Source organism: Cyphomyrmex costatus, unplaced genomic scaffold, assembly GCF_001594065.2.
Source record: "Cyphomyrmex costatus isolate MS0001 unplaced genomic scaffold, Ccosl1.0 scaffold50, whole genome shotgun sequence".
NCBI lineage: Eukaryota > Metazoa > Arthropoda > Insecta > Hymenoptera > Formicidae > Cyphomyrmex > Cyphomyrmex costatus.
The window spans coordinates 161,303-171,756 of NW_017279268.1; the positions used below are offsets into that span (position 1 = coordinate 161,303).

Sequence of the window (10,454 nt, forward strand, 5' to 3'; positions counted from 1 at the left end):
TATTATCAATATCAACACTCATTGCGTTTTTGCACAAAACCTCAAACTCTTATTATTATAACCGAATACCATAAATGCAGCAGCAAACTACAAGTGACTATAAGCTACTGCAAGCTGCAAGTCCTGCAGTTAGAACCAGTGATATAAACTCGTGTCTCCTTGCGGACAATAAAGAGTCTCTACTTGCAGGTACAGATTCTATAATAAGAGTTTGAGGTTTTGTGCAAAAATTCGCGAAGGCGCTGATCGTGTGCTGCAAGCCGGCCGGAATTCGTATCTTTCGTTACGTATGGCTTGTATTGTGTCTGACACTTAACTTTAAAAAAACAATAATAAAAAGTTATTAGTTACTGATAAAATGTAACTAAATAAAGTTAAAAAGTTAGGAGTCTAAAATGTAACTAAGTTAAGTTAAGATTAATTAACTTTTTAACTTTTTAACTTAACTTTTAACTTTTTAATTTAGCACTACCCAACTCTGATATATACACACACATATTTTCCCTGTATATATACTATCTTTTGCTTTAATTTATTTCACTCTATTCTGTTAAAATCAATTAAGATTATAAGAGTATATTTTGAACAAAAAGTAAATTACCAGTGACTTGTATAGTGTGTGGTATTCATAATGTTTATAATATTTCACTTTATCTTTATTGTTGAATATTAAAGAATAAAACGATAAATCATATGTGAAACAGAATACACCTAAGGACTCTACAAGCAATGTAACACATGTAATTGTCTTCTAAATTAAACTCTTCTATTTAACAGTTAACCAAAATGTTCCGAGATACCACTCTCGAAATGGATGCTAAAGGATGGAGAAGAGGAAATTATATGACCATTACATACAATTATGTTGAAAGTCCCTTTATTTTCTGCAGAGTAGTATAGCGTCGCAGTACAAAAACACCATGTCATTTAGAGGAAATAGGTGCGCGGCTTCCGGACGCTGAACCGTGGCATACGATTTCTGTGTTGAATTCGTTTGGGCAACGGGAACTTGATCTTGGAGTCGTGGAACTGCTTTACTTGGGGTCTGCGGCAGTTTGCAGCCTTTACAACCTCCACCTTGATTATCTGTATGGAATGGGCACGTGCACGATGACGAGCACCCATGTCTCTATAACACTGAGTTACCGCTCCACTGACAGAGAGGTCCCTGTATTCCCTATACATGTTGTGTGTACCAGATCGGGAATCATACCTCAGCCATATTCCAAAGTTCTTGATTTTCATTGGAGTTTTCTCAGGAATCTAAAAGAATCAATTTTATTCTATCAATATATAAAATTATCGAATATATAAATAGCACATTATAAAACATTAAATTACTTATCTCTGTTTTTATCAGTGTAAAAAAAAATTAACTCCAATTAATCTACTTTTTATCTTTTTGTAATTTTAAGAATTAGAGAAGCATAAAAGGTAAATGAAACTGATTGAAGTCAATATGGATAAGAATTGAACATACACATTTTTTTATAATTAAACTCTTTGTATGTACTCTACCTGTTTAAGAGACACGATCTCTCCAGTAGACTTCTTGAACTTCTTCAACTGGCGCAAGAAGTACCAAAACCTGGATTTTGCTACTATAGCATCAGGCGCGAATATCCTCATTTTGTATAGCGGTGTGGTCGTCTCCTTCTCGGTGGGGAGCTTGCGCCCTATCACCTCGAATTCTTTCAGCTGGAAGAAAAAGGAAAAATGATCATTTTATTCGAATTTAGGTATAATAAATCGGCTGTATATTGGGTTATATGAGCATGCGTTGGTGTGGACAGTTATAGGTTAGATCACGCCGTATATCACGATGCGTAGCTTCATTTAACGTTTTCACACAAATTCTAAATGATTAATTAATACTCGGTATGAGAAAAAATAGCTTTTGATATTCACTCGTTTATTCCTCACGTGAAATTTGTAAAAATTACTTACTTCACCTTTCGCCTTCATTATAACGTGTGTCACGTTCAACGATAAACTGGAAAGGAACTGCTACCATCTTGCACGGAAACGCTACTGCGGCCATTTAATACAGCTTTTTGAAAGACAAAATGAAAGGGAACATACAAAAATTATATTTTTATTTACTTACAATTTTATATATATATATATATAAGAAAAATATGTAAAAAGAAATAAAATACATGCCGCGTTTCTTTACCACGGTAAAAATATATAAAAATATACAAAAAGAAATAAAATATATGTCAATTTCTTTACAACGTTTAAACTATAATTTAATTGTTTACAAAGAAAAACGGAAATATAAAAATAAGTTCCAATATTTAAATTAATATTACAAAATTTAATACAATAATTAAAAATATTCAAATATTATTTTCTGGAAAGACTTTATTTGCTGTAGCAAGTGAGTGTACATACACGTATACATATATTGCATAATGATATATACGTAGGATTTCAATTAATATTATGGTACTCTTCTAATATAATCAAATATTTCTAGAATGCATATCATTTTATTATTAATCTTGGGAGCTTTCCATTTAGTAACGTTAGTCGACATAAACGTCGTTTTTCCTTTCTCAGAATTCTATGAGTAACGAAGACAAAACGATACTTAATTGTATCAATTTATATCATTAAATGAAAAATATGCCACATTATAAATTCTTTTTACTTTAACACACCATGAATCATTTTGTATATGTAATCTCTCGTCCAATTACTTCTGTTTAAAATGTTTAATTCGGTCAGTTTTATAAAACAAAATCTACACAAGTTTAAAGATGCATTTTTATTTATTTCTATCTATACAAGCTATAAATAATACACTAAATAATCGATAATTAATCGACATTATCAATGCTTAACCTACAAACAATAATAACCTTTAGATTTTTTAGTCAAAATTGATTGGAACAATCTGATAAAAGTATTTTAAATGTAATTACTTTTTGTATTTTCAAACAAAATTGCATAACTGAAACTATGCAATTTATATTTTTTTATTTCTCTACTATCAGCTTATTTTCAAATAAAATAACATTTTCTGTTTCATCTACAAACAAATATATGTAATACCAATTGTCGGAAAGAGAACAAAAAACATATTTTGCAAATTATCTTTAATTTACCTGAGATTTACGCAAGAATTAAATCAAGCTTTTGCGTAATCATCAGGAAGCATTGCCACAAATTTATTCTATTCATATAAAGCATAAGAATCAAATAGATATTACAGAGACATTTTACGACCCTCTATAGATATATCTACTGCTCTTCTTGCCGATTTCATACGTTTACTGTCCATATAATTCTTCATGTGTCTCTCAAATCGACTCATTTGTTTCTTGGTGCTCTGTACAGACAACAAAACCATTACAATTGTATATAAAGAATTATATAATGGCATATGATTTATATAGCCAAAAATTTCCAAATGTTATAAAGTAAGATAAGGAGACGAACAGTATTTAATATCAATAGCTAGATTAGAAATTTAGAAATAAACAATTGTAACTAAAATTTAAATGTATAACTTATAAGTAAAATTTAAAATAAATAAGATCATAAATAATTGAACATATCTATATAGCAATTATGTCTCTATAAAAGTTTTAATTTTTATTCCAACTCTATGCAATATGCATAAATACTTACTCTACTAATATCAACATCTGATTTCCAGTCAGGTCGTATGACATAATCTTTGTTAGATGGCCTAGGAACTCTAGCTCTTCCCACCCATCCAGGATCTCCTGGTCTCAATGGTCTATAAGGTAGAAAGAATTCAATGCAATAAAAGTGTAACAATATCAATTAATATTATTAACAATTAATTATTAATAATTGTACTTAGAATCTCCTTTCAAAGCCTTATTAATATCCTGTGATTTTTGCGAGGATCCTCCATCCTCAATTTTTCTTCTCTTCTGAGGTGTTTGCTCCAAATCCCTCTGCATCCTCTCTTCTTTCGAAAGCGCCTTAAAATCTGCCGATAAATTAAAAATAGGTCGGGCCCACTCATTGATCAATTTTCCAGCGCGTTCTTTATTCTCTTTCGTTTCTTTTGGATGCTTATAAAGATACATCACAGCCTTTCCAATACCGGATTGCTTCAATGAAGATTGATCAATTTTTGGAAACTACAAATGATATAATAAATAAATTAATGAACGATATAAACACATTTCTTTTTATCAAATGGATTTATTTCTAATTGATCTCATATAATCTTACCTCCCACAACAATTTCAGAAGATTGTCTCTGATTTTAAGAGATGGCAACGAACGATCAGGCATCGGTGCTAACCAGTCTGTAAGGACCGACAACACGTTGTGTTCCAAGAAAGCCAATTGTAAATCATGCTTTTTCAGCTGCGACAATACTTTCGATAACATGGCAATCTTATTTGTAGCAGGTTTATTTTGTTGATTCAACTTTCTGTCTTCTTCAGCTGCGCCTTTCATGTCCGATAACAACTGTGCTATAATATCATCGTTATCGTTAATGATACCGATATCCTTTCGTTTACGTCTACGAGATTGTTCCTCTTTTTTCCGTGCTAACATACGATCAAAATCAGACAACATATCATCCCTGAAAAAAAAATTTATTAAATACTCCTACATTGATTTTTATTTTACTAAATTTTATCGTACTTTTTTATTTTAATATATTATTCAATATATTTTTATGTATTATTTTTATTTTATATTATTTAGATCTTATAGAAAAATATATTCTTACATTCCACTACTATGAGTAATAATTCCATCGTCAGAATCTTCGTCTTGTTGATCATGGACAGCTGTTTCATCTAATTGTTTATTTTCCTCATTTTCATCTTCCTTTTTATGATGCATCTCATCGTCTTTTTTTCTTTCATCCCCATCTTCATGCTCGGAATCCGATAAATCATTTTTCATTAGTTTCTTTGCTTTAGTTTCATCAGTCTCTTCTTCAGACTCTGATAATACTCTATTTCGTTTTCTAATTACTTCATTCGAATCTCTGCTAGGACTTCTGGATTTTCTAGATCCGGAGATGGAGATGGATCTGGATCTAGATCGAGATCGAGATTTAGAACGTGAAGAATGTCTAGATCTGGCGCTTGATCCAGATCTTGATCTCGATCTAGAATGTGATTTCGATTTTGATCGTGAGCGTGACTTCGATCTAGATCTCGACCTGAATCTTGATCCTGATCTTGAACGTGAGCCTGAATGTGATCTTGAGCCAGATTTTGACCTTGAACGAGACCGCGATTTCGATCTCGAAACTGATTTTCTGGATCCAGAACGAGATCTTGACCGCGAAGCTCTTGAAATAGAAAGGGATCTCGATTTAGATTTACTGGATCGCAAGCTGGATCTGGATCTTGAGCGAGAATTTTTCTTCGAATGTGCAGGAGATACGGAACCTTTACGTGAACCTGATATAGACCTTGATTTTCCTCCATATCCAGATTTTTGCGATCTCGATCGCGATCGTGAACGCGAACCTTTTCTCGAACCCGATAAGGATCTAGATTTCGATTTAGATTTTGAACGTGATAAAGCACGTTCTTGCGAAGGCGATTTTGATTGTTTCCTAGACCCAGATCTTGATCTAGATCTTGACTTGGACTTTCCATCTGCTGAATTGGAACGAGATCTAAATCGAGGGCTTTTTCCTAAATCTGGAGAACCTTTTCTAGAACTATTCACAGAACATGATTTTGACCTCGATCTTGATTGTCTGACCGTCACAGGAGAATGATTTGAGGATATTGACGGGGAACGAGAACCTTTTTTGGATCCAGATAGAGATCTTGATCTTGAACTAGCTTTGGCTTCTTTTAGATGTACTGATTCTGACCTTGACCTTGATCTGGATCTTGATTGGAAAGACTTAGGAGTTCCCGATCGAGAGCGTGAATGAATCGATGTTTTTGGAGAGCGAGAACGAGAAAGAGATCTTGAATGAGATCGCGATTTAGAAATTGCCCGAGGCGAAGGTGATTTGGAAGATTGGAAGTTTGCTTTCGGAGACATACATTTAGATGGAGTATTATTTGGTTTCGGAGAATTTGATCTTGATCTAGAACGTGAATTATTTCTTGATGCTGCACGAGAACTTCTAGACGAAGAGTGAGAAGAGCTTCGAGACCTCGAGCCAGATTTGATAGAGTAACGTGAATGCGCAGGTGATTCTGAGCCATCTTTTATACTTGTTTCTGTATGTTCTGGAGAATGAGATTTAGAACGTGATCGAGATATACTTCTTTTGCTATTCAATGGTGAGACTGATCTGTTTGGTGAAGGTGATCTGGATGGTGATCTAGAATACGACTTCCTAGAACTCGCATTGGAACGAACAGAAGCTGGTGATCCATTTCGCATCAGAGATGATTGATTTGATCTAAAAACAAAAGAATTTTAATTACAAATTAAAAATATAGAGAAAATTAAGCAAGTAAAATTAAAATATTTGATACCTAGCAGGTGAAGATCTTGGACTAGGCGAATATGATCTGTTTCTTGCAGCATTGCTACCTGATTTTTGCGAATCCGGAGTGCTGCTTCTGGATTTATCATGTTCTTCGTCTGAATCACTTCTTTCGTCTTAAAAAGAAAAAGAAAACAATTCATAACTTAATTCAATATTTAATTTTCTTTTTAATAAAATTACGATTTGTGGTGGACCATCGATATGAAAAACAAGTAAATATGGTAATACAATAGACCGATGACGGTCAAGATGACGTTTCTTTCTAATATCTCCTCCAGACGTCTAAGGTAGGCTCCCACTATATTAGCTTACTGATGAGTCTAGTAGTGGGAAGCCGGGACGAAACTCCAACTTGTGATATTCCTCGCAATCTTATTTTCACAGATTTTGATTTATCAGTACTTTAACATTACATCGTTAGATTTTAATATGTCTTTCAACGTATTATTAAGATCCAATAAGATGCTATAAGCATCAAAAATTGTTAGATTGCTTGTCGATTTAACTAAGTGATATTACTACGGTAGTTGATTAGAGTTGCGTTGTAAGTCTGAAAAAATTTTGGCACGCGATTGAGGTGACTACATATGTGGTAAATAAATTCACACATTACTTTAGCAACCAAAATCCAGCTTGACCGTCATCGGCCTATTATATTACCATATTTACTTGTTTTTCTTTTTATAAAATCTCTAAAAAGAAAATAATATGCAGGGTGTCTCACAACTACACATTTTTTTTAAGGACATATTTTGAAATAATTCTATGATGAAAATCTTAATACAAAAATATTGAGGTTATAATAGTTTTTAAATTAAATTGCAAATAAATTTCACTAATCACAGAACTGACATTTCGTGCGCTGAGATGTGATGTTATGATAAGTGATGAATGTATCACGAGGACTTCCTTATGCAATATTTTTCAGAAAATTGTTTCTGTTTCTGAAACCTACTTATATAATATATTTTTAATTATACATATATGTGCATAATTAATATCAGAATAGTATATCGTAAAATATTAATTCCACAGTAAGATGGTATACGATATATAATACTATTCCGATATTAATTATGCACATATATGTACAATTGGTTTCAGAAACAGAAACAACTTTCTGAAAAATATTGCATGTTAAGTGAGCCTTTGTAGTATATTCATCACTTGTATCATCATGCCTGAGCACGCAAAATGTTAGCTCTGTGATTAGTGAAATTTAATTGCGATTAATCAAACTCAAATGTATTCTCCTAACGGACTCTCCAGCTTCAAAAACAAACTCCAGTAATCTAGGATGAATAAGAGTGAGGCATGGTATTTTGCACACAAATCAAAATTTCATTGATTTGTGTAAAAAAATCCTTTATTTCATAAAATTAAAACGTTTCGACACACTTTGGAGTCTTCTTTAGCTAATACAAGATTAAAATACTTCCTTTGTAATCCTTCACCAATAATTAGAGTCACATCAGATTTACAGATTTAATGTTAAAATCTCTGTTAAAATTTAACATATCAATAATGTATTTAAACATTAAATAATAAAATTAACAAATGAGTCACCTAACATCGATATAAAGAAAACATCTTGAAACATTGGATCAATCCATTTTACAAAAACAGTTACCAAGTATCATCGCAGATTAAATTACTGTGGTCATTTCTTGACACTAACATACTTAATATTTCAAAATCTAATCTTCAACTGACGATTTTGTTATAGTAAATGTATATTGACAATATAAATGTAAAAGGAGAATACATAGGTCAAACAAAAATTAAAATAAATATCTTTATCAAGAGGAGTCAAGTGGAGTCAAGAGTTAAAACGTTCTAATTTTATGGAATAAAAGATTTTTTACACAAATCCATAGAATTTTGACTTGCATACGAAGTACACCACACCACACTCTCATTTGCCTTATTACTGAATTTTGTTTTTTTTTAATTGCAGTTAATTTAAAAACTATTATAGCCTCTACATTTTGTATTAAGATTCTCGTCATAAAATTATCTCAAAATATATCCTTGAGAAAAAATACGATAGTTGTGAGACAACCTGTATAATTAGATAAAATAATAAACAAATAAAGATATTGTATATTCTATTTTCATGTTATTTTTAATATTCTTGTAACCTTTGGATTAATATATCTGTTCAAAAATGTACCTGCGTATCTTAAAATATTATGTTTTCATATAAACTTTTTTTAGACATACATTTAGAAAATAAAATGTCTTGGAACAAATTTGAGTTTTAATGAAGTAGTAATATAAATAACTATTCTTACCTTCAAAACCCATGGCATCTATTTTTAACGTAGTAAAAGTTGTCGCCTCTTGTCACGATAAATTATTAAAAATTTTACGTCAATTGGTCAATGAACATAACCGTTATGTTCTTTTATATCTTTAAAAAAATAGCTCAAAATCGTATATTTTTCATAGGCGACGTGCCGCTTCTTCTTGTATAAGGAGAGAAGTTTGTATGTTTGTTTAGTACAAAGCAATATTAATCTTTCTTTTCAACCAAGTAACATAACCAATTACGAGATCTTCGATCAAAAGAAACTGAAAGAAACTATCTATCAAGGTTTCAATTATTATATATTTCTCAATTCTCTCATATGTTGTGAGATATTTCAATACTGAAATATCGCCCTTTTCTATAATTGATTGAAGCGTTTGAAGCACTATTTTTCATTAATTAACGTCAGCAATAAATAATCTTCTTAATAATTGATTTTTCGATCCACTACAAAGAGTACCGTATCAAGGGTACCGATAAACATGAGATCCACTTATATAAAATTATTTTGTTTATTAAAAACGTTGTTTTTCATTTAATAACCCAGTCACATAAGACGCATTCTATAAAGCATGTTCTACAATAAAGTCGGGAGCCGTTGTCGTATGTTGTGCTGTAAAGCCTTGTGTCCACGATGCTAGAACTCGGTCCAAGTTCTAGCATCGTGGACACAAGGCTTAAGAAATTGACTAATCACAGTTGAGAACGTAGGCGGCCGCAACTTACATTCTCAACTGTGATTGGTCAATTCGCTTACTAATTATGTTTACGGCTTTACGTTTTTCTGTGCCATCGGTTAAGCCCATGGCACATAGAAAATAAGGGTGCAAACCCATGCAGCGGAATAGCGTAAGGGTGATTTTACATGCAGCGCGGAACGCGGTACGCGGTATGTACACCCACGGTAATTAATTCTGACCCTCGGAAATTTTCACAAAATAAAAAATGACCACCTTTCTATGGCTGTTTTCCAGCTAGGACACAGAAACGTTACACTGTGCTCCACTGTGTAAAGACTTGTTGGAACGATAGAGCTCTAATTGGTAACACTGGCATACTCTACACGTTCGTACTTAGCTTTTTACAGTGTCGAGCAGTGTAACACTGTGTCACAGTTGGAACACTTTGTGTAAGACACAGTGTTACACTGTGTCATCTGTGTACGTTGTTGGAAAACACCCTATATTGTCACAATCCATGCACGATTAACGTTACGACCAGGAAGTAAGATATAAGGAGACTCCACTCCGTAAAATAAAAGTGGACCCATTTTAGGTTTCGAGTTCAGCTTCCGATTCTGATGAGTGCGAGTAAGATCATTTCTCTTACTCGCACTCATTATGCGCAGCACTACTAAATTCACGAGCGCTGCGAGTGTCGAGAATCGGAAACGGAACTCGAAACCTAAAATGGGTTCATGTCTTGTAGACTAGTGACCCTCTAATAAGAGTCTGGACACGTGAAGTCCGCCATTATTCGTCGAAATTGTGCGAGAGAGAAAAAATCATGCTATCTCATTCTAGTGGCGCTGTAAGTTGTAGCTGATTGTAGCTCTACAAACTTCATAGTTTCTGTTTCTGTTTCGTCTCGCCTCATGCATCGTATCATTTTTAAGACCAGGACCATTAATATTCGAAGAAGAAGAAGAATCATTATGATTAATATTATTAT

The 10,454-nt window shown here is 32.7% G+C and overlaps 2 protein-coding genes across 2 annotated transcripts; both read right to left on the minus strand.

The window, feature by feature from the left end:
• Nucleotides 1-860: 860 nt before the first annotated feature.
• On the minus strand, nucleotides 861-1,998 carry RpL18A (ribosomal protein L18A). Its single transcript, XM_018545717.1, has 3 exons — nucleotides 1,948-1,998; nucleotides 1,519-1,698; nucleotides 861-1,263 (listed from the first exon to the last, which is right to left on the minus strand). The coding sequence occupies exons 1-3, from the start codon at nucleotides 1,963-1,965 to the stop codon at nucleotides 928-930; spliced, it is 534 nt and encodes a 177-aa protein (XP_018401219.1). The 5' UTR covers nucleotides 1,966-1,998; the 3' UTR covers nucleotides 861-927.
• A 1,073-nt stretch (nucleotides 1,999-3,071) lies between these two features.
• On the minus strand, nucleotides 3,072-8,808 carry LOC108778500 (IWS1-like protein). Its single transcript, XM_018545707.1, has 7 exons — nucleotides 8,767-8,808; nucleotides 6,459-6,585; nucleotides 4,730-6,382; nucleotides 4,219-4,579; nucleotides 3,835-4,124; nucleotides 3,640-3,751; nucleotides 3,072-3,337 (listed from the first exon to the last, which is right to left on the minus strand). The coding sequence occupies exons 1-7, from the start codon at nucleotides 8,777-8,779 to the stop codon at nucleotides 3,215-3,217; spliced, it is 2,679 nt and encodes an 892-aa protein (XP_018401209.1). The 5' UTR covers nucleotides 8,780-8,808; the 3' UTR covers nucleotides 3,072-3,214.
• Nucleotides 8,809-10,454: the final 1,646 nt, after the last annotated feature.